General features: G+C 48.3%; 2 protein-coding genes and 1 pseudogene across 3 annotated transcripts; 1 reads left to right on the top strand and 2 right to left on the bottom strand.

The window, feature by feature from the left end:
- Nucleotides 1-491: 491 nt before the first annotated feature.
- LOC131824441 (5-beta-cholestane-3-alpha,7-alpha-diol 12-alpha-hydroxylase) lies at nucleotides 492-3,722 on the top strand. Its single transcript, XM_059162377.1, has one exon. The coding sequence runs from the start codon at nucleotides 582-584 to the stop codon at nucleotides 2,085-2,087; it is 1,506 nt and encodes a 501-aa protein (XP_059018360.1). The 5' UTR covers nucleotides 492-581; the 3' UTR covers nucleotides 2,088-3,722.
- Nucleotide 3,723: 1 nt separating this feature from the next.
- Nucleotides 3,724-18,052, bottom strand: ACKR2 (atypical chemokine receptor 2). Of its 2 annotated transcripts, none has more exons than XM_059162378.1 (4): nucleotides 17,922-18,052; nucleotides 14,799-14,845; nucleotides 12,618-12,701; nucleotides 3,724-9,182 (listed from the first exon to the last, which is right to left on the bottom strand). In XM_059162378.1, exon 4 carries the CDS (start codon nucleotides 9,151-9,153, stop codon nucleotides 7,999-8,001), a length of 1,155 nt encoding a protein of 384 aa, XP_059018361.1. In that variant the 5' UTR covers nucleotides 9,154-9,182; nucleotides 12,618-12,701; nucleotides 14,799-14,845; nucleotides 17,922-18,052; the 3' UTR covers nucleotides 3,724-7,998. The 2 variants fall into 2 exon arrangements, with proteins under 2 accessions (XP_059018361.1, XP_059018362.1); XM_059162379.1 differs by lacking the exon at nucleotides 17,922-18,052 and adding an exon at nucleotides 16,421-17,911.
- Nucleotides 18,053-20,389: 2,337 nt separating this feature from the next.
- LOC131825552 (putative uncharacterized protein C6orf52) lies at nucleotides 20,390-20,834 on the bottom strand (annotated as a pseudogene).
- Nucleotides 20,835-26,223: the final 5,389 nt, after the last annotated feature.

Raw genomic sequence — 26,223 nt, 5'->3', positions numbered from 1 at the left:
TCGGAGGCGGCCCTGGTCGGTTAGTCTAACTTCTAATGCTTGGCATAGAATAAGGCTTTGCATAACTTTCACTTTGTCTCAGTCTCCTTCCTTTGATAACGGACCCCAACAGAGGCTCTATGGATCGTTTAAAGATAAGGAAGGGAGAGATATGAAACTTAATAAGTGCTTGGTGCATTTCTGCTGAATGATCTAATAAATTAATGAATAAATAAATGCATGAGAAAATAAAGGTATGAATGGTCAGTAAATCATGGGGGTAGGGTGGGATCCAAGAAAGCTTTGTAGACATCATGCTGGAGCTGAGTCTGAAAAGATCAGAGCAAAGCCTAAATCTGATGAGGGGACTGTGACCATAACCAGAGGCTTCTTTCTGGTCCCAACCCCTCCTCCCACCAGGTTGCAGCAAGTGCTAAATCGAAGAGAACACTTTGCTCCCAGGGTTATTTAATATAACTTACAGCTATAGGGCAAGGTCCAGGCAGACAGACCTTTTCATCCCTAACTTGTCACAGCCTCTTAAAAGCTCTCTGGCACACAGAGAACAGTGTGTCCAGAGCTTAACTTGAAAGGGCACAGGCATGGTGTTCTGGGGTCTGGTGCTCGGAGCCCTGCTGGTGTTCACCGTGGGGTTCCTGTGTCTGCTGGGGCTACCCCGGCAACGCAGGCCCCAGGAGCCCCCTCTGGATAAAGGCCCTATACCCTGGCTGGGCCATGCCATGGCTTTCCGGAAGAATATGTTTGAATTCCTGAAGCACATGTGGGCCAAGCATGGAGATGTGTTCACAGTGCAGCTAGGTGGCCAGTACTTTACCTTTGTCATGGACCCCCTCTCCTTTGGCCCCATCCTCAAGGATGCACAGAGAAAACTAGACTTTGTGGAGTATGCAGAAAAACTGGTGCTAAAGGTATTTGGGTACCAGTCGGCGCAAGGAGACTACCGGATGATACACTCAGCCAGCACCAAATACCTCATGGGGGATGGCTTGGCAGAGCTCAACAAAACCATGCTGCACGGGCTGTCCCTGGTCATGCTGCGGCCCATGAGCCACAGTCCGGATGCTAGTTGCTGGCATGAAGACGGCCTCTTCCACTTCTGCTACAACATCTTGTTCAAGGCTGGCTACCTGAGCTTATTCGGTTATACAAAGGACCAGGAGCAGGACTTGAGACAGGCCGAGGAGTTGTTTGTCCAGTTCCGCAAGTTTGACCGCTTGTTCCCCAGGTTTGTTTATTCCTTGCTGGGGCCCCGGGAGTGGCTACAAGTGGGCCGGCTCCAGCGTCTCTTCTACAGGACACTGTCCGTGCAGCAAAACTTGGAAAAGAATGGCATCAGCAGCTGGATATCCTACATGCTTCAGTATCTGAGGGAGCAGGGAGTAGCCCCAGCCATGCAGGACAAGTTCAACTTCATGATGCTCTGGGCCTCCCAGGGGAACACGGGCCCCATCTCTTTCTGGGCACTCTTGTTCCTGCTAAAGCACCCAGAAGCCATGCAGGCTGTGAAGGAGGAGGCCACCCAAGTCCTGGGGGAGGCCAAGCTGAAGGCCAGGCAGTCCTTCGACTTTGACGTCAGCATCCTACACCGCACTCCAGTGCTGGACAGTGTGTTGGAGGAGACGCTGCGCCTGGGGGCTGCGCCCACCCTCCTGAGGGTGGTACACGGTGACCACGTCCTGAAGATGGCCAACGGACAGGAGTACCAGCTCCGACATGGAGACACTGTGGCCCTTTTCCCCTATCTTTCAGTGCACATGGACCCTGACATCCACCCGGAGCCCACTGCCTTCAAGTATGATCGCTTCCTCGACTCCAATGGTAGCCGCAAAGTGGACTTCTACAAAGCCGGCAAGAAGATCCACCACTATACCATGCCTTGGGGCTCAGGTGTCTCCATCTGCCCTGGAAGGTTCTTAGCCATCAATGAGATGAAGCTCTTTGTCCTGATCATGGTTACGTACTTTGACATGGAGCTCGTGGACCCTGACACACCTGTGCCACCTGTGGACCCCTGCCGCTGGGGCTTTGGCACCATGCAGCCCAGCCACGAGGTGCCCTTCCGTTACCGCCTGCGACCTATCAACTGAGCCCTGGCAAGGTGGCTGTGAGCCTGGCCTCCAGACCTCCCTTGGGATCTCCACCTCCTCCAGCCCTTCTGAATCACCCCCCTTCCCTCGGGTTCTGTGGGATCTCCTACCTCTGTGCCCGGGGCCTTCCTTAGCCTCTGGCTTTTCTCTAGCTACTTGATAGGCTTATCTATCTCTCTTGAAATCACTGTCTCTCAGAGTGGGTTCTGCAGAAGCCCCCCCATACAAAGTCCACAGGAATGGGAACTATCTAGGGGAAACTTAGTTTTGGAAAGAATGCCTACCTTGACAAATCCTGTGGTACAGAAATGGGTTATCGTGAGCCATGATAACCCCTTGCAAATGCTACCCTCCACCCTTCCATCTCACTGTATTATTTTCCTCAATGCCTATTCCACATCCTGTGGAATTCAGGTTCATCCAGAACAACAGAAGGCAAGCCATGTGTGTAATTTTTAATTTCCTAGTTGACACACTTCTAAAAAAGCAAAAAGAAACAGGTGAAGTTCATGTTTATGATATATTTAACTTAGCCCAATATATCCAAAATATTAGCATTTCAATATGTCATCAATATAAGAATATTAGTGAAATATTTTTACATTTCTTTTTCTTGTGTTGCCTTCAAAATCTGGCATGTACTTTCTATCCTTGTAACATGTCTCATGTCAGACCAGCCACATTCTGAGTGCTCAGCAGCCATGTGTGGCTAGTGGCTCCTGAATTGGATAGAGCAGGTCTGGAGACATGTTGCCTTTTAGATGGGAGTTATTCAAGGAGTCCCCACTCCGTGGGGACCCACCACAACCCCACCCCAGGATGATCCTAGTCCCTCCTCTGGTTTCCTCAACCAGTGTTGAGCTTGGAGCCCTCTCTGACTTCCAGATCCTCATCCTCCCCACTGGGGTCCCACAGACCCTCTGACTCAGTTTGGCTCACGTAGAACTCAGCATCTGTCCCCTACCTCTGCCCTGAACCACGTCCTTCTCTGGATTTCCCTGTCTGTCTCTCCTCAAGACATAACCACGCATCTATCCCCCCAAGACAGACACAGAGATGACATCCTCACCTCCCCAGCTCTCACCCACAGTCAGGCTCCAGTTCTGTCAGTTCAAGCCCTTACAGTGTCTCTGAAACTTTTTCCCCACCCCCACTTCCCTGTGATAGCTTCCCTGTGATAGCATCTCTCCACACCAGGCCTGACTGGCCCTCTCTTCACCCTGCCCTTTCTCCAAACCTTTCATGCCTGAATGTCATTCTCTCACTTGTCTGGCTCCTCCACACACCTAACATTTAAACTTTGCCACAGTTGGTCCCCAACTTTTCAATCCAGCACAATTCAACATTGCCAACTTTCTCTAGTGGAATGGTCTGTAGAGTTGCTTGCTTTAATGACCAACCATTAGCTACAGGTAGAAATCTTCCTGGATCTCCCCCCTCCCATCCTCTGGCCAGAAATGGACTCCATCCCCTGAGGCTCCCCTAGCACAGTTTACATCACAGAAAATCTGTTATGTGCCTTCAATTTCTGTGTCCTGCTCCCTCCCCCAGACTGGAGCTCATAGGGCTTGGTGTCTTATTACTTTGTCTCTGATCCCCAATTCCCCAAATAGAGATTAAATGATAGAAAATCGACTCCATCTCAGCTACTTTACTTCATGTCCTCGAATCATTTCCTTCCCTTCCCTGGCCTCACTCAGCTTTCTGGCACAAGAAATGATGGCAGTCCCATTGCCAGGTATGCTTACTAGGGCTGGGAGAGGGTGAGAGTGTGTTGCTGGCTGCCAGAGCTGAGCGTTGCCCCGGACAGGAGGGGCAGATGCTGTGGGGACTAACCAAAGGTCCTGCAGAAGGGGGGCCAGGCAGCATAGACCCCCTGTGAGGATGCCCACTGGGGCTTCTCTCTTACTCATCTATCCCACATCTATGACTGATCGCTTCCGTTTTTGTGTGTTTTTTTGGTTGGTTTTTTTGTTTGTTTGTTTGTTTTGTTTTTGTTTTTTTTGAGGCTGGCTGTTCTGTCCAGAGTTTTGCCAGGATAACAGGCTGTTCGAGCAACTCAGGTAGGGCCTGGGGCTGGAGTTAGGAGTCTGTCCCCATTAGCTATGTGACTCTGGGCCAGAGTCTGCCCTTCTCTGGGTCTAGCTGCCTCAAAATGATGATGTCTGCCTGGAGCTAACTGAGCTCAAGCCAGTCAGGAGGAATATTCAGGAAGAATATTCCCTCCTATTCCACAAGGGTCTAGGAGCACAAGAAAAAAATGACATGGGGAACACAGAAGAAGGTGAAAGGGACTGAGAGGCTGAGAGCCATGACGGAGAGATTACCAACGAGCCTCTCCTGGCTCTCCACACAGCCAGGCCCTGTGCTGGATCAGGGCAAAGACCCAGAGTCTTCACACAGTCCTGGGCCCTGCCCAGACCTAGGTGCTGCATCCCCTCATTTTCCCCACACCCAGAGAAATCTGGACCAGGGACCTGACAGGAGGGCCGAAGTCCATTGAGTCAAGAGGTCTCAACTCTAAGTGACTTCGTTCAGATCTCCCAGGAACTTCATGTTTGAGGGTATGCCTGGGACCAAGGGAATCCTCCATAGGTCAGGTTGAGATGAATACAAGTGTGCCATCCCACAGTCATGGATATCCACCATAACAACAGCCTCCCAGGAAACAGTGAGCACCCAGGATTAGAGTGTGTGCACAGAGCCCAATGCCTACCCAAGGACAAGGGAGGGCCCCATGGCAACTGTAGTCCTATATGCTTTGCACAAGGGCTGGACACACTCTCTATGAAGACTACGCTTCCTTCCCTACCAGGGGCCTTGAGGCAATAGGAAGACTGAGACCCCCAAGGATACATTTAGTCAGTACCTATTCTGACACAACAGACCTGACCCCGCAATCCTCATTTCTGTGCCAGTTTCTTCTCCCTCAAAGAATAGCCCACAATGTGTATACTGTGACGATAGCTTATAACAGAATGAGATCTGGGGTAACATGCCAGTGGCAGATTTGCAGGCATCTGGGAAAGAAAAGAGGTTTTTGTGTTGGTTTGGTTTGGTTGTTTCCACCACCACCCCCATAGGTAGTAACTGCTGTAAACCCTCACACCTTCACAGAGTAGAGGGTGGGCAGCCTTGCTCCCAGGCAGAGCCGTGCCTGTCCTTCTTCCTGGGTCAGCCAGGGGAAAAGTCCGTCTTGCGTCGCGGAATCTGAGGGCCAAGAGAATCCTGGGAGCTTTCCTTCCCAAGAAAGAGCAGCAGGAGGAACCAATGTCCAGGCTGGGAGGTATGGTCAGGATGAAGGGGGTTCTGTCCTGGCCTGGGCTGTGAGAGCCCACCTCCAATTCACTCCCTGACCAGTGCCGTCTGTGTGTAGTCAGAGCCCTCAACATGGTCAGCAGCAGTAAATGGTAAGGAAGACAGTGAGAGGGATCAACATGTCACCTGTGGCCAGCCCTTCTCCTTCTCCTTGGGCACAGGCTTCAGATCCCTTCTTATACACCTGCTGTTTGCAGAGAGCACATACCCACACCTACACACCTAGAGGAAGACACATGAGAACACACAAAAAACCCACGGGCCCAAACCCAGGCCCATGCAGACACAGTGACATGTTCATGTCGGACCCACATACACAGCCATTTGTACTATGCACAGCCCACACGGCAACACACACACACACACACACACACACACACCAGTGCTAGGGACAAGCCCTGCCAGGTGCTGGCATACCTTGTCCCATTCCATCTGTGCATCATGGATGCAATGTCGGAGACTCTGGGTCGCTAGACCCTGTCAGTGCAGTCAGGCTGCTCTGTGTGCAGGCCTGAGGTCCTGAGGCAGATTTCAGGAGCTCTAAAGTAGAACTGCATCCCCCACATCCTCAAACAAGTCAGCACCTTCAGAGCCAGAGCTCCGTTTCCTAGGGCACCATGGGAGCTCAGAGTCCTTTGTGACAGTGGGAATCTGGGGCCTTGGGAGAGAGAACTAAAGGCACAGGAGTTGAGTGAGATGGAGGACGGGAAAAGCAAAGCATAGCAGAGTCAACTCTGGCAACATCCGGGGACAGCCCTGCTCATGACACAGGGGCCATGACTAGAGCATCCGAAGCTCGGGGAGAGAGAAGAAAGAACGGCAGAATACAGAATACTGACCACCTGGTCCATTCTCTACCCATCCATCCACTTTAAAAATGCTCAATGAACCTCTGTTACATCTGAGCACTGGCTTAAGCACAGGGGATACCGATTTAGTACGTGGCAAGGTCCCTGATCTCTTGTGCATCTCCAAGATCACAAGATCATCTCTTGTGATCTCCCCTAGTCTATCCGCCTGTAAGTTTCCTTCCATGCATTACTGCCTGCCAGGCTCTGTGCTGGATTTTCAGGTTAGGTTGTACTGTGGGCCAGGGGCTCCCTGGGGAAAGGTTTTCAGTGGCCAGGACAGATGCTAACCACTGGAGACAGGAAGAAGGAAGCATTTAGGCAGGGCAGATCAGCCAGGAATCAGACCTAAAGTGACAAAACAGCCCCACGTGAAGGAATATATGGGTTCGTGTAACTGTCAGGTCCAGGACTGGGATGAGCTTCGGCCATGCCTGGATTCCAGGGCTTCCACACTGCCCTTGGGGTCTGCACACTCACTGGGCTATCACCTCACCCTCTGAAGTTGGAGTTGATGAAGGAGAACCCCCCCACACACACACCACACATCCACTTGGCTTCAATCTTATGCCTCTGTTCTAGCATGTTCTAGTTGCTGCATTTCACAAGCTCTGTCTGGGTCCTGTGCCCATCCTAAATGAATCACCATGCCAGGGAAAGGTAAGGCTGGAAATGGCCCAAGTCCTGTGATCTACATGAATGCCACCCAAAGCACAAGGCAGAGGGAAAAACAAGTGGTTTCCCAGAGCAAGCAGAATTCCATTACAGAACAAGGATGAGAGGACAGCTGGCTGAAAAATGACCCCTGTTGCACAAGAGAGTGGGCAAGCATAAAACAGGGAGGTGGAAATGTGTAAGAAACAAGGGGTGGGGCACCCAGGTGGCTCAGTGGGTTAAGCCTCTGTCTTCGGCTCAGATCATGATCTCAGGGTCCTGGGATCGAGCCCCACATAGGGCTCTCTGCTCAGCGGGGAGCCTGCTTCCTCCCCTCTCTCTGCCTGCCTCTCTGCCTACTTGTGATTTCTCTCTGCAAATAAACAAATAGAATCTTAAAAGAAAAGAAACAAGGGGTGCCTGGTGTCCAGGAAATGAGAAGTAAAGAAGGAGTATAAGGTGAAGCTGGTAAATGGGATTCTCCTTGTGAAAGCTCCAGTCTTGAAGCTGGACAAAGACTTTAGACTTGATTGTGCAGGCCCCAGGGACCCCCGAAGGCTTCAGGGAGGGGACATGGGAAGCAGAGGGAGGGTGATCCTCCTGGACTATTGGGAACACGTGTTCACTCTGCCTCCCACCTGCCAACCCTCACATTCCAGGGAAGTTCCCCAGGCCCCTGTAGTGGAACCCTTCCCACCCCTCCTGCTTCCCGGACCCTTGGAGCCACCACCAACACTGTGACATTAAACAATATTGCAGCAGTTCTTCCCCAGCTCAGCTCCAGGGAAGGGAGCCAAATGGTGGATGGCAAATCTGGGGTACTTTGAGGAAGACTGGAGTGATGGCTGCGGGTCAGGTAATCATTCTGGCCTGTGGGTGCAGATCAGATGACAGGAGAGCATGATGACAAGAAGCACAGCAGTCAGTTGGGAAGCTACTCTAGCAATTCGTGCACGAGAGTCTGGTTTCCTGGATGACCACAGGGTGTGGCAACATGGTTCCTGAAGCCTTTGGTAAGACGGCTTTGGGTGGATGCCCAGCAGAGGTAGGTCCCATCCACTCTCGCCAGACTGTGGTATGGTCACTCAGGCTTAATTTTCCCCCATATCACTCTTGCTGGGGGAGAGCTCAGCCTGCCTCTCCCCGAGGTCATTCATGCCGGTCATTTCTTCTTGGGCTGTGAGCCTGCTACTCTCAGAGCAGCTGGACAGTGGGGCCTGTGCTGGGCCAGGTGCCTGATGACGCCTGAGCACAGTGATGAGGAAAGCTTTCAGGTACTGGCGGAAGTGGCGGCTGGAGAAAGCGTAGAGAATGGGGGTGAAGCAGCAGTGAAGGAAAGCGATGCTCTCGGTCACCTGCAGAGCATAGTCTAGCTGCTTGGCAACCTCACATTCCCCAAAGATTTGCAGGTCCAGCAGTGAGTGCAGAAACAAGGTGAGGTTGTACGGGAACCACAGCACAAAGAAGGCCACCACCAGCGCTATGACGATCCTTAGAGCCCGGCCCTGGCCTGGGGGCCTCAGCCTGACCAGGACACAGCCTATGCGGGAGTAGAAGAAGATCATGACAAGGAGCGGAAGGAGAAACCCCAGGAGGTTCTGCTGGAAACGCAGGAAGAGCTTCCAGATGGTCGCATGACCCCCAAAATCTGCATAGCAGTTCCACACACCTGTGGGGTTTTCATGTGTCTGCACAAAGACCATGTCAGGGATGGAGACGGCCAGGGCCACAGCCCATACCGTGGCAGCCAGGAGCAGGCTTTTGGCCCGGGTTCTCAGCCTGTGGTGGGGCTGAGCATGGACAATCTCCAGGTACTTGTCCAGACTCATGCAGCTAATGAAGAAGATGCCACTGTAGAAGTTGATGGTGTAGAGGGTGCTCACCATCTTGCACAAGAAACTCCCAAAGACCCAATGCCAGCCCACGGAAATGCCCCAGAAAGGCAGTGTCACCACAAACAGGAGGTTGGAGATGGCCAGGTTCAGCAGATAGACCTCAGTCATCCGCCTGCGAGGTATATACCGAAGCAAGACCACTAGAAGGAGGAGGTTCCCGCCCAAACCCAGAACAAAGATCAGGCTGTAGAAGATTGGCAGGAAGATCTTGCCAAAGGCTACCACCTCATCCTTCCTGCAGAGCATGAAAGCCACCTGGTCCAGGTAGTACTCATAGTCATAGAAGGAGCTGCTGTTCTCAGAACTTGCAACCTCGGTGGTGGGCGGCAGAGGGGAGGTGGTGGAGGCCATGTTGAGAGGACACGCCCAGTTCTGGAGCTCTGTGGGCCAGAGTATGGTGGGAGAGAAAGAAGATGAAACCAGGCATTCTTTACCGTTCTCCAAACCCACTTTTGCCACTGCTCTGGGAGGCCCTGCACACTCTTCACATCGACATCAGTACCTGTAAGCTAGTGAGGAAGAGCACAAGTGTGGGGAGCCTGAGTCTACTACGTAGAGCGATGTCACCCTAGGTGGGTGGCTTAACCTCAGGTGTTTTCATAAGACTCCCTTCTTCCATTATGGCTTCTCTTCTTTATTTTCTCCTTCATCGTTTGAAAGAACTGGTCATGTCTCTCAGATTTTTCTTTATTATTTAGGGGATACCGGTTCACCTATGTATTATCTCTCCATACTCTTCCTCATGTATGCCTTATAATTATTCTTCTTTGTGTGCATTATTTAAAAAAAAAAAAAAGATTTTGTTTATTTACTTTGACAGAGAGAGAGATCACAAGTAGGCAGAGAGAGAGGGGGAAGCAGGCTCCCTGCCAAGCAGAGAGCCCAATGCGGGGCTCGATCCCAGGACCCTGAGATTATGACCTGAGCTGAAGGCAGAGGCTTAACCCACTGAGACGCCCAGGCACCCCCTTATGGTTGTTTTTTTTTAACAAGCACTTCTCTTCAGTGGCTTATTTTATGCATAAATATCTAGTGTGTGTCCACCCTGACTTTCAATTTTCTCGACTTTTATCACCTAAGGATTTCCCTTATTTTTGTTATTTTTTAAAACACTTTATTTTAAAAATTTAGCTTTATATCAATATTTTATTTACAAATATTTAATATTTTAAAAATAAAAACATTTTATCCAGTACATGTAGTTTTGAAGCAGAAAGGCAAGGTCCATCTTCCTGAGAGACTCAGAACCTACTAAACTTTCCATATCCCCATTCTTCCATATTTAAAATGATACTACTAATAACAGCACCTGCTTCGTGAGGTTCTTGTGAAGCTTAAATGTGATCAATCTTGGGGCGCCTGGGTGGCTCAGTGGGTTAAGCCGCTGCCTTCGGCTCGGGTCATGATCTCAGGGTCCTGGGATCGAGTCCCGCATCGGGCTCTCTGCTCGGCAGGGAGCCTGCTTCCTCCTCTCCCTCTCTCTGCCTGCCTCTCTGCCTACTTGTGATCTCTCTCTGTCAAATAAATAAATAAAATCTTTAAAAAAAAAAAAAAAAAAAAAAAATGTGATCAATCTTGTAGAGCACTTCACACTCTACGGAAAGAGTGCCAGAACAGAGTAAGCACTCATTGAATGTTAGCTTAAATTATTACTTCGTTGAGAACTCAGTCCATCGTCTTCCCACCAGTGTCTTCTCCTCTCTTGAGTCTCTCTAACTGAATGGCACCACCAACTACTCAGTCACCTAGGACTGCAACATGGGAGACACCTCGGATTCCTTCCTCACCCCCCACACCCCACCACCTGAGAATCTCTACCTCCTTACTGCCATTTGAATATGTCCAACATTTCTAAGTCCCATAAAAATGCATACATGATACTCGTTTAATAGAATTAAAACAAATGAAACAAAAATACTTTGAAGAGTTCAAAGAGATGAAAGGGAAAGCAGAGAACTGATAGGCACAGCATTCAAGATGGGGGCTGCCTGGGTAGAACCTGGAGGCATGAGAGGAGGGCAGGTCACTGTCTATGGTCAAGTTAGTTCCCTCTGGAGCAGTGGTTTCCCAGGTTTTAATTGTATTATTAAAAATGATTTTTAAGGGCACCTGGGTGACTCAGTGGGTTAAGGGTCTGCCTTTGGCTCAGGCCATGATCCTGGGTCCTGGGATTGAGCCCCCAATCAGGCTCCCTCCTCAGCAGGGAGTCTGCTTCTTCCTCTCCCTCTTCCCCTCCTCCTGTTCATTCTCTCTCCGTCTCTCTCTCTCTCAAATAATTCAATAAAATCTTTAAAAAATAAAATAAAATAAGTGATTTTTAAGAGAGAGCCTCACATGTGCCAGTGATAAGAATCTGTGATGATTTCCATTCTGTGTTCCAGGAGACAGACTTCATGTTCAACACATTAGATTGTTTGCCAATGAAGAAGAGGGTTTTGGAGGAAAGAGTAGGAGATAAAAAAGCGTCATTCAAGGAAGCAATCATGCATGGCCTCTGGAGTGGAGCCTTTAGGCTAGTGTTTATGGTTCATAAATCAAGAAATACAAATCAAGCCCACTTTGCACTTCTGTGCTTTATTTGTTATTCTTTGATTCAAGAGATATTGAACTTTTTAATATATTCAATGCCCTTTTGTATGTCTTCTGTGAAGAGTTTTTTTTTTTTTAAAGATTTTATTTATTTATCAGAGAGAGAGAGGGGGAGAGAGCGAGCACAGGCAGACAGAATGGCAGGCAGAGGCGGAGGGAGAAGCAGGCTCCCTGCCGAGCAAGGAGCCCGATGTGGGACTCGATCCCAGGACGCTGGGATCATGGCCTGAGCCGAAGGCAACTGCTTAACCAACTGAGCCACCCAGGCATCCCAAAGAGTTCTTTGTTTTGATGGGTGGGATTCTCATTTTATAAGATTTTTTGGTAGGGATTTAGCTTCTTACTTATACATTGCAAACATTTGCCCCAATCCTTCCTGGTAGAAGTTTTGCCTCTTCCCCCCCCCCCACCCCCTTGCCCAGGAAGAACTCTGAAAGAATTGTTGACTCAGGGCCTCAGCTGACGCAGCCTATATCCACGACACCTGGACTTCACAGCTGATGGAAATCTACTATGTTGCCGAGACAGAAAGTCTCCCAGGGAAACCCCTGAGTCCTCCTGCTCAGTGAACCTCTGCACCACCCTTGGGCTCCTATCAAATGGCATCTGCCAAATGGGGAAAATCACACACATGCCCTAGGTCTGTCTAGAAGTTCAGCCTGGGTGGCTTTATCTAGGGCTGGGCTCTGGACTGGCCTCAGGATATCTGCCTCATGCCTTCCTTTCCTGTTCCTCCTCCATTTCCTTCCTCTGCATCTGGGGTCTCCTGTCCCTGAGCCCCTCCTTTTCCTAGGCAGCAGTGAGGACCATGACTGGTGTTGGAGTCCATGAGCTACTGGAGTTGGGAGGAGTGAGAGCTCTTCTGCACTTGGGCCTGATTAGGGATTATTCATTAGAGGTTGTCACTAACTAAACACCATCTCTTGTGGTCCAGCCAGCATTACTGACGTTGATCCTGACCTGGTTTCTCAAAGTCCCCTCTTTAACAAACAATCAGGTCTGATGATTGCTTTGATGAAAGCCAGAAGTCAGGGTCAGCAGGCTCCAGGCAGGCCGAGGTCACCTTTACAAGGTTCCTTCCCCCTTGGAACACTGTTCCCTTCCCTCTCATGGCCTCTGGCCTCCTGATATTTCACTCTGGGAATCTTTCCAGGTTGCCTTGAACTCTGAGACCATGAACCCCATGCTCCAGCCTGCCCTTCAGGTCCCTGTCAACTCACACCTACCTGTTCCTCTGGATTCACTGGGGTTTTTGTTTTTTGTGTTCACTTTTCTTTATGCCTGAATTCATTTGGTTTATCCAGCAATACCTTGAAAAAAATAAAGGAGGGTATCAGTTATATGCATGCTGGTATGAATTAGCAGTATGAAATTCTGTTGTGGAACCTTTGGGGAAATCTAGGGAATTATATGGGGAAGGAGGATTTAAAGAGGAGGGAAAACAAAGGTGAGGTGAGCAGAGCTTCCCCAACAATGAAGCCAAGGGCACAAAAGCAAAGTGCAGTTTGTCTCTGGAGCAGTAACGTCATGGTCTTTGTGACTTCCTGAGGCTGCCAGCCTGGGCTGGCTCCAGCTTTGACTCAGCAAGAATCTCTGGCCAGAGAGTAATGTCTCCTCCTGAGGATCTACAGCTCGCCTCCCTGGACCTCTCAGAGAAGTCACAGTTGAGGCAACAAGAGAGAGGATATTGCTATGTCCATCTAGGCAAGAAGGCAATGATGTTAGTTGAGCTCCTTCCAAGAGCTGAACACCCGGATGCAATTTTCTCTTTTAATCCTCACCATAGCTCTGGGAAGCAATACTACTATGATTCCCATGTTCTAGATGAGGAAACTGAGGCTTGGAGTGGGTGGAGTCCCACTGCCCCCAGCTTCAGATCAGCAAATCAGGGACCCAGGATTGGATTGCCCCAATAATATAAGGTAGAACTGGTGACCCTTTCCCTCTAGTTCCCTTTTTCAGTATGGCCAAACCTGAAGTTGAAGGATGGGCCTCTGGTAGCGGGACTTCTGACCTTAGTAACCAGTGGCAGAAAATATCCAAAGTCGTTAATATGCTAGAACAGCTCCCACAGGCTTGTGAGAGCCAGTTATGCAACATCTGGGAGGCATTCAACAAACGATCGTAGAATTAACCAATTCCTCATTTGGGGATGTTAAGTTGGTAGCTTGAAATTGATCATGGGGAGGCTATTTCTACCGTTGCAAATGCTACAAATTGGAGCTTCCTCTCCTTCTTGCAAATGCCCCCCACCACCACCTCTATCCCTGAGAGCTGATTATTAAACCTTTGCTGATCAAGACCCCATGAAGCCTGTCCTACCCCTGTCCATTTTCCTCTGACCCTGTCTGTGTCTCCATCACCTGTTCTCCTCCACGTGCCACATCAGTCCTGTAGCTGCCCTTCTCTCTAGCCAAGGGCCCTTGGGACAGAGTCACGTGTAAGTGGCCCGTGGCCCAGGCGTACTGAGCACGCTGCCCCCGTGCAGCCGTGACTAGTGAACAAATAAACAAGCTCAAATGTTGCCCCAAAAAGCCACACCAGCTTTCAAAATGTAAAACCAAGAATAGCATCTGAGATCACTCCTAGTGAACAATAATTATGCTGGCCTCCTTACAATTTAGAAATCATATCCTTTAAAATGCAACCCCAATTCTCCCCTCCCAGAAGCCTACTCAGGCTGCTAGCCTAGTGTAACTCTTGCCCTAACCCCCAGCTCTCACAGAAGGCCACTCTTCAGCCTCGGTGCCTGTCTCCTTGAGTGCAGTCACCTTGTGAGACTGGCTTGTCTTCTCTGTGAGGCAGGGGTTGGAACTCACTAGCACAGGGCTGGCATCGGAGAGGCGTTCAGCAAGTGACCATGGACTTAATCAGTACCGTCACCTTTCTTTATCCCTTTTTCTCCCACCACATTTTTGCCTTGCTTGGCTTTCTGCCTTCCCCCCCACTGGTGCCCTGGACACAGCAGAGCCAAGACCCTCCTTGTGTGGGGCATTTCCCCAGCCTGGGTCAGCCCTGCCACCGCGGCTTTGGAAGCCCCTAGCCGTGGAGCACATCCGGCCCACTGCTCTCCTTGAGCCACGTTCAAGTGCTGTCTCCAGCTGGCACAGCCTCCCTGGACCAATGTCACAGGATGTGCCCTCTGACCACCCCCAGCTTCCTCCCTCAGGAGGCTCCCCTAACTGCTCTGGGAGGACTGGGATGGAGATGGAGTCCAAGGCCAGGACTCCACCCTGGCCCAGCTTGGGATGGGCTCCCTCTGCCTATAAATCTGGTTTTACCATTCTGCATTTCTGGCCTCGCTGTGGCTGGAAAAATTGAAGCAAGGAGTTAGGAAGTGACGCCCTCTCCAACCACAGAAAGTGCTCTGGCCTTGGGACATACATAGGGGAATACGTGCCTTTGGCCTTTGGGTGAACTGGTCACAGCTGGGGATCATTCTATTTTCTTACCCCTGGGATTGAGAAAACACCAGATGTTAAACCTTACTGCCTATGTGACAATTTCAACAACCGTGATAAACACCCACCACTTCCATAGCACTTATGTTGGGCCAGGCTCTGTTCTCAGAACTCCATGCATTTCTTCCTGGAGGCAGGTGCTATTGTCATCTCCATTTTACATATGAGGAAAGTTAGTCACAGAGAGGCTAAGGGACTTGCCCAAGGCCACACAGCTACTAAATCACAGAGCTGGGCTTTGAATGCAGGCTGAGTCTGGGCTTGCTCATTAAAAGACACAGGTGAAGGATGGGGCCTAGAGATAAAGTGACCGATCAGGCTGCGACTGTTGCTTGGGGGTGCCTGCGTGGAAGAGGCTGGGGGGCTGATGGTACGTGAATGAAAAACAGGGAAAGGAAATGCCAGTCATACAAGGAGGACCCGAAGAAAGAAGCTTAGTGTCTCAGGAACGGCACACTGGGAGAGAACTCATGAACTCAGTTGGGTCTCTGCTTCACTGCTTGGTTTGGAAGGCCCTTGGGCTTGAACTTAGGGCCCTGCCACCCCTAACACAAAGTCAAGGCTTCCATCCTGGAGCCCTTGACTTGCACAAGCCTATCTTCTGGCCCATAAAATAAAGAGTACTCACAGAAAAGAATTTTGTGAGGAGTAAATGGCGTGCAATCTTTGTAACACTATAGAGTTAGAGCTAACACCATAGAGTCCAAACACTGGCTTCCGGGTGCTGAGGCAAGGAGCTTTACTTGTATTGACTTATTAAATCCTCACATTTACCTTACAGAAGTTATAGAAGTTCAGTACTATTATCAGCCCCCTTTTATAGCCGACAACACTGAAGCACAGGGAGGTTAGGGAACTGGCCCAAGATTACAGAGCAAGTGAGTAGTAGATTCAGGAACTGAAACCCAGATTTTTAAAAAGATTTTATCTATTTATTTATTTATTTTGAGAGAGAGAGAGACCGAGCTTGGGGAGAAGGGCAGAAGGCAGAAGAAGAGGGACAAAATCTCAAGCAGACTCCATGCTGAGCGAGGAGCCCAGCACGTGGCTTGGCTGGATCTCACAACCCTGAAATTATGACCTGAGAACCAAGAGTCGGACACTTAACCAACTGAGCCACCCAGGCCCCTCTCCCAGAGTCCATGCTCTTCAACACTAAGTCATACTACCTCTCAAAGAAAGTCCCCCTCTGCCAAGCTTACTGTGTATTAATGTACTCACTTCTCCCAACAACCTTGTGAGACAAGCACTATTATTATTCTCATTTTATAAATGAGGAACTGAGGCTCAGAGAGGGGGACTAACTTGCCCAAGGACACTTGGCAAGTGTGCTACAGGGTCAGAAATGGAGTCCCTGCAGCAGCTTCAGGGCCAGAGCCCTGGACCACACACTGGGAGCTCCACTGCTGGGAGCTCTGATCTCAGACTCAGGGAAGGCACAGCTGCCCTCTTCATGATCCGCTTCCTTGCATTTGGATTCATTGTGATGTATAAGACACAGTGGAAACAATAGTAACTGGGTCTTGACATTTACACGGGGCTCCTTACCTCTCCAGGGGCCTCCTTACCTCTCCAGACTCTTAAGCCTGCTCCTTGCAAGTCGTCCTGGGTCCCTTAGTAGAGGCAGCAGGTGTCACATCCCTGATTCCTCAGGAAGTCCAGAGCCACACCACAAGTCAGGCACAGCTGACCTCAGAGTCCTGACTTGCGGACCCCTGGACCATGGCACGATCTCCCTTTCTCTCTCTTTACTTTTTAAGCATGTGTTTGTCCTGATTACCGAAGTAACATATGTGCAATGTAAAATGCGGAAATATAAGAGAAAAAAATAGAAAAGAGGCTGACTGCTTCCAGGAATATTCTTTGGGAATATTTTGGTGTATCTTGTCTGTTTTCATGTCCGGAGCTCTGTCCACTGCACTACACCGCCCTGGATTTGTGGAATCACAGAGCCTGGCTGGAAGAGAGTGCCTTTGTTCAGTCCCCTGCAGGGCGTAAGGGCTTGTGAAGTTTACTCCTGCTCCCTAGGAGATGCGAGGCCCGCCTGCTCCCCATGCTCCCTGGGACCCCACATTACTCAATGTTTCCTGGCTCTTATCAGGGACTGGGGATGTTTGTGACATTGATAAAATCACAAGGCAACCCCTCCTCCCAAAGCTTATTTCAGTTAATAAAAATGAAGTGGTTTTAGAGCCCAACTCTTGAAGGAGCTGCTGCTGGAGAGGAAGGTATGATTTTCATGTCTTTCCTGAACCACTTTTGTTTTTTTCTCCTTTGTCTCTTTCATTGTTGCCTGAAATCTTACCACTAGGGCTCTCTGCATTTCTATTTCAGCATGCTGCTTGGTTCAGAATGAAACAAGTCACCACCTCCACTACCCGCAGGGAGGGTGGGACACTTGGCATGGTGCGGCCCGGAAGAATAAACAGAATAGATGAGCCCACTTCTTAATGACTGAGTTACCCTGGGCAAATTACTTAACCTCTCTGAGCCTTACCTAGCAAATGTCTCCTTCCTGGAGTGTTTAAAATAATCAAATGAGTGTCTGGCACCTAACTATTGGTTCCCTTCCAGGCCCCAAAATAACACTTGGCTCAGCCCAGGATGGATAAGAGGAAATCTTGAGACTGTCTGAGGCAGAACAACGGGGTCTAAGGAGAGAGTGCAGACATAGGCAAAAGAAGACCGCACCGCTGGGGAACCTCAGCCCTGGGAGGGAGAGCTTTAAAGACCATCCCTGTCTGTCTCCATGGGGAGCCTGAAGCCCAGGGAGGAAAGGGAATGCCTGAGGTACTCAGTTGTCTGATACCAACTCTCAGGGACTTCGAGAATCCACCAAAGCAGATTCTCAGAGCTGGAGTGAAGGCGAAAGGGGTCAGCGGACTGCCTCACTCCACAGCTGCTGAGGCAATTGCTCCAAGAGTTGCCCTAGAGAGAATGTTCCATCTGACCCATTCGCACTTCCCTCTCCCCACACCTGTGGCCACTCTCTAAGCCACTGGACCCAGTCTCCCTTTCTGTAGCCCCCCGGGTAGGGCCCAGCCCGATCCCACCATGGCTATAACCTACCAGAGCCAGACCCACTTGCCTGGGGGTGTCCAACTTCACCCAGGAGGAGAGCAGCAGCGCCTGGGTCCTGCTTCCTCAGAGAAGTGCAGAGAGAGTATGAATCCTCCCCCTCTGGGATCAGCCCTGCACACATCCTGCCTTTAAGGCGGGGACAGGGCATCCCTCTACGCCTGCCGCAGCCTATTTCCCTCCCTGGAAAGGAGTCAAGCCCAAAGGACCGCTCCTCATTAAGGAGCAACTCCCCCCACCCCAAGACAATCTAATGACTTTAGAAAATATTCCTCCCCAACCAAACCTCTCTGGACCAGTTCCCGGGCTGCTGCACCAAGGAGATGAACAGCTCCAGGCCAGACCTTTAGGTCTTTGCTTGGCAGCCTTTCCCAACTCCATCCAGCTGCATTGATCTCAGACACCTCTCCGGCACCATCTGACTACCACCCTCCCCCACATCTCCTCTAGCCAAAATTCCCACCAAGCAGAGCCATGTCTGCCTCCCCAGAGAGTCAGGAATATTCTCATCTCCTGGACTTTCCAAACCATCTTCCCTCTTCCTCCACCCTTCTCCCTCTAGGACTCACATCACAGCATGTATCTCTGCCTGTTTATTTGTCTGCTCTCCTCCTGGGTCAGGAACTCCCAGGGCAAGGACCATACTTGACTAACCAGCCTGACACTAGGGCCAGGCAAGAGCAGAAACTCACTGAATATGTGTGCGTGTGTGACATTCTGCCTGCTATAGGCATGCCAGTATGAGGGTAACTCTCTGCCAGGACAGCACCTGTGGTCTGGGGGCAACATCTCAGCCACCTCCACCTCCACCCCCACGGCCAGGGTGATACACAACAGGAGCTTGGTCCTGCTGTCGCTACCTGAATTAAGCAGTAACAGAATAATGCCTGGTGGTCACAGGTACTGGCATTGGAGTCAGACTTGAATCTGGCGCTGTGTGTACCTATGTGTGATCCAGAGATGGTGGGTTCACCTCTTTGTGCCTTGGTATTCAGATCTGCACTGGAGGTGGGGACCCTGTCTTCTTCAGACTCTCATGATGAGAACTAAATGTCCCCAGAGAGATGGGCACGGACCTGGGGTCCACAGGCCACCTAGCATGGAGGTCAAACTGTGATGGGTTCTCACCCCAAAAGAGGGGAGCAAAGGACCTTCCAACTGAGTGGGTCTCCAAGTCTCTCCAGGCCAAATAAATGCTGGAAGGATAAAGAATAGGGAGATAGCCAACAGAAGCCACAGAGCCCTGGTTCCCCGCTGGCGATGGATAACCTTTAAAGATTGTCTTGTTTTCATTCTGTATTAAGTCTCTCAAGAGAAGTAGAAGAGCTAAGTTCTAGAATCTAGGCTCTTTCCTCTTCCCCCCACCACCTTATTGAAATTTTTTATTTTAAGATAATTTTTAGACTTGCAAAAATTGTGCACAGGATTTCTATACACCTGTCAGGCAGTTTCTCCTAATGTTAACCTCAGAACCACAGTATAATGATCTAAACCAAGAAATGAACATTGACACGATACCATTCTATAGACCTTATTCAAATGTCGCCAGCTCTCTCACTGATGTCCTTACTCTGGTCCAAGATCTGAAGCAGACTCCCACATTCCATTTGATCGTCGTGGCTCCTCAGTTGCTCCGTTTCGGGGGCAGTTCCTCCATCTTGTTTTGTCTTTTATGACCTTGATAGTTTTGAAGAGGAATGCAGAACACCGCTAACTTTTGGTATGATACTTCTTCAAGGTTAAATTATAGTTATGTATTTTAGGTAGGAACCCCACAGAAGCGACGTGTCCTTCTGTGGACATTGTACCAGAGGTATATGATTTCAATATGTCTCATTACTAGCAGTGTTAACTTTAATCACCCGGTAAGATGGTGTCTGCCAGGTTTTTCCACCATAAAATTACCACTTATTCCTTCGTAATTAATAAGCAGCTTGTGGGGAGGAACTTTTGCCCATAAACATAAATATTCATTCATCCATGGTGCTGACAATTATTACTGTATTGTTTGCCAAACAGTGATTTTTCTATTTCCATAATTCTTGTGTGTGTGCGTGCATGCGTGCATGCATGTGTGTGTGTGTGCTGGTAAAGTTTATTTACATTGCATTTCAGCACATCAGTCACATTTAAGTCCTAGAGATTTGTATTTATTTACATATAGAATTCAGGACGTTCCTGGGAGATTTTTTTTTTTTTCCCAAAAACAAAAACGGGCACCTGGATCCTGGATGGCTCAGCCAGTTACCTGTCTGCCTTTGCCTCAGGTCAATATCTCAGGGTCCTGGGATCAAGCCCTGCATCCAGGTCCCTGCTCAGCCGGGAGCCTGCTTCTTCCTCTCCCTTCTCCCCTCCCCCCATTAGTGCACTCTCTCTCTCTCTCTCTGTTTCAAAAAAAACAATAAAATCTTTAAAAACAAAAACAAAACAGGAGACAATTAATATGACAGTTGGGTAATTTAATGAACCTCATGCTTCAGTGGGGGCTCCTCTGGGATTTTAGAGTGAACTGCATCTGAGGGCTGCCACTGGCAACTCATGAGAGAGTCGGAGAGTTCCTCGCTTTTCACCATGAAGTCCTTCTTTAATTCCTCAATATTCTAATGAAGTTTTGATCTTCCAGTGGGTCCTCGTCTTTCTTTTCTGACAGAAGTGTGCTTTCCTCAGGCATGACCAGAGTTGCAGCTGGGTGTCCCTAGAAGGGTTGCATGCTTTTCCATCTGGGGCACCATCACACTTCTAGCCAGAAAGGGAGGAACCGCCATGCTGTTGCTCGAACCAGTTGCCTGAGCAGTAACCCTGGCAGGGCTGGAAGGCTGGCTTCACCCTCTGCCAGTACCAGTAATAATTATCTTGTAAAACTATGCCAAAACCTGCAAGACTCAGCCATTTATCCAGGAACATTACAAAATGAAACCAGTTTGTATGCCTGCGTCAAAAATTCCAGCTCAGGGAGCTATAACCTCTTACCCAGCAAATTTCTCTCACAGTTTACATCTTTTTTTTTTTTTTTTTTAACATTTACTAATTGGACTTTACCGTAAGAAAGGGTTGGCCCTTCTCTCAATTTATTTATGTATATTGTTATGGACACAGGAGTATTAAATTTATTCCATTATTATCATCATCAATTTTGCTGTTCAATTGTCTCATCCTCTTTTGAAATACTTCAGTCCATCTGCTTCCTGTTGAGCTGGATTTCCAGCCACAGCCCCTCAGTCACCTACTCCCTGTGTGCAGGGCAGATTCCGAGCCCTTGCACCAAGGGCCAAGTTTCTGGGGAATTCACTGAGGCACTTTCCCAGCAAAGAAACGGACAGGTCCCAGCCACGGGAAGTCAGTCATGGTTCCAGGGTCAGGGACTTCCAGAAAGGGCTGACCCTGCCAGGTAGACTCTTCCATAATTCATCCTGCCCTCCATAGACCCACCCAGGCCTGTCCCAGTAGCAGCACCAGCTCAGACCTCACATGTCCTGCATTTTTCATCCTTGACCCACTCTTCTCTGCCCAGCGCAGATATAGCCGCCAGCGAGAAGTCAGGCAGCAGACAGCTGGGCAGCACTTTACCATATTCCTTAGTGCAGAGGAAGCACCCTCCTCCTGGGGTTTAGTTCCCAGCTGTTCTCCACAGATCCCAAGAGCGGCCAAAGCAAAGACAGCCTGGCACTACTGCAAGACAGACTTCCTAAGGACAAGAGGGACTTTCCCGTGTTGAAGTGGGCTGGGAGGAGAAGGCTCTGCCTCATTTTCTTGCATTTTAAGATGTGCAAGGGTTATTTGCCCTGGGAAGGATGCAGACCCTAGCCTCTGAAGCCAGGCAGCCAAGATGCACAGGGCCCTCTCCTTCAGGAGACCACGTTGCTTCAACTTCAGAATACAGACCTTAAAATACTGTTCTCGCACATTCCTAACACACAATTTTAACACATTGACCGCATCTAGTATTACAGCAAAAAGTGACATCACATTTTCAAAACACCTGCTTCTATTGTCAGCTGAGGACTTGAATCCGTGAAACTTTTGCCGGCAGCCTGACCCTTCCTGTCCTCTACCAGCAAACTCCAGGCCCATCTCCCCTCCAGAAGCTTCCCCAATCTCTCCAGCCCTCCCTGATGCCTTGCTTTGAGCTTCCTGTCTGTAGAGGAAATATTGTCCAGGGGAAAGTCTGTCTCCCTGCTAGCCTGCAAATTCCTCATAGTAAGGGTTTTTGTTCATCTGTACTCAGTGCCTGGTGCTACTCATGGAGCCCAGGCTAGGGAGCTGGGCAGTTGACTTGCTGACAGAGCTTGGCCAGCACTTGACAAGCTGGGGTTCTGATGGAAGAGCCACCATTTGGCCCTGCCTCCAGCTCTGCCTCACTCTCCGTCCCTTTCTCTCTATTTTCTGTCTTCCTTGGGCAAACTTCATCCCTTTCTGAGCCAAGCCCATTACAGAGTCAGTCTGGACTCTCTCTAGGTTCTCCAAGTTGGAATTTCTAAACTGCAAACTTGCACTCCAATTTAGAAGTTCTTGTAACACCCATGTTTACTCACGTTGAATAGACGTCGCACCAGAGTCTCACGCCAGACCAACTTCTTCCTACCATGCTCCATTGACGGCAAAACAGGAAGGAAATTCTGCTCATCTCACCTCTTCCATTTCCTCTTTCTGTGCTACCCCCACCGGCTGATCCCTTCTAGCCACCCAGCCTGTCTCTCTTTTTGTACCTCTTCCCAGGGTGTTGTGTTCAGGGCTTTGGGAGGGAGGCTGCTTCCAGCAGAGGAAGGGATGGTGTGTGTGACCGTTCCACCATGTACCAGTCCTTTGCCTTGGTACATACATATTTGTTTGCAATCGGTGTATTTATTCATTTATTAAGATGTCTTCAACCACATATTACATTACATGTTAGAGTTCTCCAGATGTCTTCTCTGTGGGTAAGCAAAGCGAGGTTATCACACCCATTTTGTAAGACAAGGCTGCCAAGGCTCAGAGAGAGCAAGTCACTTTCCCGGAATCACATAGTTGATAGGAATCACCAGGGCTATCTGGCTCCAATACCAGTGCTCTCTTGCCCACAATATATATGAATGTTCTGTTTAATTCTTTTCTCCTTCCTACTCTGCAACCCTTCTAACTCAGTTCTAGTTAGCTATTCTAGGACAGAAGTTATTTCCCATTCATCTGAGGATCCCTCACATCATAGCCCAGCTGGTGATAACACAACAGATACTCAGTAAAAATTTATTGAAAGAATGTACATTTCTATGTAGAAATCCTTCCCAAGAATTACCTACTCAGTCCCAGAGATTTTTGTACACGGATTATAGTCCCTCAGTGTCTCTGGGGCTCACTTTCCCTGTCTGTTGGGCAGTTGTACAGTTGGACTCGATGGTGTCCATATTCCTTAAGCTGTGACGCTCTGTTGTTGGCTTTGGGACTCTGCCCAGGAGGGCTGGTGTCTGTGCTTCTCGGAACACATGATACCCAGCCAGCCTGAGGTCAGGGACAGCATATAGGAGCAGCTGGGTACACTGCGAGGTAAAGAAGACAACATAGGGCTTGGAAATTGGTACTTAGAGCTGAGCCTGGAAGGAAGTGGGTGGTTTGAGCTGTCGGCCTTCTGCAGTCAATTACATTCCTCTGATACTACTTTTGAAAATTTTTTATTTAAATTCAGTTTAATGAACATATACTGTATCAGTATTTTCAGGGACACAATTCAGTGATTCATCAGTTGCATACAATACTCAGTGCTCATTCCATCAAGTGCCCTCCTCAACGCCCATCACCTAATTATGCCACCCCCCACCCACCTCCCTTCCAGCAACCCTCAGTTTGCTCCCTGTAGTCCCTGATGGTTTGCCTTCTTCTCTGTTTTTGTCTTACTTTATTTTTCCTTCACTTCCCCTACAATCATGTTTTGTTTCTTAAATTCCACATGTGAGTGAAAGCATATGGCATTTGTCTTTCTCTGACTGACTTGTTTCACTTAGCATAATACACTCTAGTTCCATCTACATCGTTGCAAATGGCAAGATTCATTCTTTTTAATGGCTGAGTAATATACCATTGTGTATACTTACCACATCTTCTTTATCTATTCATCTGTCAGTGGACATCTGGTTTCTTTCTATATTTTGGCTATTGTGGACATTGCTGCTATAAATATTCGGGTGCAGGTGTCCCTTCAAATCACGATATCTATAACTTTTGGATAAATACCTAGTAGTGCAATTACTGGGTCATAGAGTAACTCTATTTTTAACTTTTTGAGGAAACTCCATACTGTTTTCCAGAGTGGTTACACTGTTTGCATTCCCACCAACAGTGTAAGAGGGTTCTCCTTTCTCACCAACATCTGTTGTTTCCTGAGTTGTTCATTTTAACCATTCTGACTGGTATGAAGTGGTATCTCATTGTGGTTTTGATGTGTATTTTCCTGATGCTGAGCGATTTTGAGCATTTTCTCATGTATCTGTTGGCCATTTGCATGCCTTCTTTAGAGAAGTATCTGTTTATGTCTTCTGCTCATTTCCTGATTGGATTTTTTGTTTTCTGGGTGTTGAATTTGGTATGTTCTTTCTAGAATTTGGATACCAGCTCTTTATCTGATATATTTGCCAATATCTTGTCCCATTCTATAGGTTGCCTTTTTAGTTTTGTTGACTGTTTCCTTTGCTGTGCAAAAGCTTTTCATCTTAATCGAGTCCCAATAGTTCATTTTTGCTTTTGTTTCTCTTGCCTTTGAAGGCGTGTCTAGCAAGAAGCTGCTGTGGTCAACGTCAAAGAGGTTGTTGCCTGCATTGTCTTCTAGGATTTTGATGGATTCCTGTTTCACACTCAGGTGTTTCATCCATTTTGAGTTTATTTTGTGTATGGTATGAGAAAGTGGTCCAGTTTCAGTCTTCTTCATGCGGATGTCCAATTTTCCCAACACCATTTGTTGAAGAAATTGTCTTTTTTTTTTTCAATTGGATATTCTTTCCTGCTTTGTCAAAGATTACTCGACCATGGAGCTGACAGTCCATTTCTGGGTTCTCTATTCTGTTCCATTGATCTGTGTGTCTGGGTTTTTGCCAGTACCATACTGTCTTGATTATTACAGCTTTGTAATAGAGCTTGAAGTCCGGAATTGTGATGCTTCCAGCTTTGGTTTTCTTTTTCAACATTCCTTTAACTATTTGGGGTCTTTTCTGGTTCCATACAAATTTTAAGATTGTTTGTTCCAGCTCTGTGAAAAATGTCAACGGTATTTTGATAGGGATTGCCTTTAGTGTGTAGACTACTTTGGGTAGCATAGACATTTTAACAATATTTGTTCTTCCAATGCATGAGCATGGAATGTTTTTCCATTTCTTTGTGTCTTCCTCAGTTTTCTTCATAAGTGTCCTGTAGTTTTCAGAGTACAGATCCTATGACTTCATTGGTTAGGTTTACTCCTGGGTATCTTATGGTTTTTGGTGCAATTGTAAATGGGATCAATTCCTTGAATTCTCTTTCCTCTGCCTCATTGTTAGGGTATAGAAATGCAACTGACTTCTCTGCATTGATTTTATATCTTGCCATTTTGCTGAATTCCTATATCAGTTCTAGCAATTTTTTGCTGGAGTCTTTTGGGTTGTCTACACGGAGTACTATGTTGTCTGCAAAGAGTGAAAATTTGACTTCCTCTCTGCTGATTTAGATCCTTTTATCTCTTTGTGTTGCCTGACTGCTGAGGCTAGGATTTCCAGTACTATGTTGAACAACAGTGGTGAGAGTGGACATCGTTTTTGTGTTCCTAACCTTAAGGGGAAAGCTCTGTGTTTCCCTGTTGAAGATGATATTTGCTATGGGTTTTTCATATGTTGCTTTTATAATATTGAGGTATATTCCCTCTATCCCTATACAGTGGAGAGTTTTTATCAAGAAAGGATGCCATAGGGGGTCCTGGGTGGCTCAGTCATTAAACATCTGCGTTTGGCTCAGGTCATGATCCCAGGGTCCTGGGATCGAGCTTCTCATCTGGATCTCTGCTCGGCGTGAAGCCTGCTTCTCCCTCTCCCACTACCCCTACTATGTTTCCTCTCTGTGTGTGTCTTTCTCTGTCAAATAAATAAATAAAATCTTAAAAAAAAAAAAAAGGATGCTGTATTTTGTCAAATGTTTCTTTCTGCGTCAATTGAGAGGATCATATTGAGAGAATAATTCTTGTCCTTTCTTTTATTAATGTTGTATATCACACTGATTGATTATAGATTTTGAACTACCCTTGCAGCCCAGGAATAAATCCTACTTGGTTGTGGTGAATAATCTTTTTAATGTACTGTTT

The sequence above is a fragment of the Mustela lutreola genome, chromosome 2, assembly GCF_030435805.1.
Source record: "Mustela lutreola isolate mMusLut2 chromosome 2, mMusLut2.pri, whole genome shotgun sequence".
NCBI lineage: Eukaryota > Metazoa > Chordata > Mammalia > Carnivora > Mustelidae > Mustela > Mustela lutreola.
Note: the sequence above shows the minus strand (reverse complement) of the source record. Positions and strands in the feature narration are given on the sequence as shown.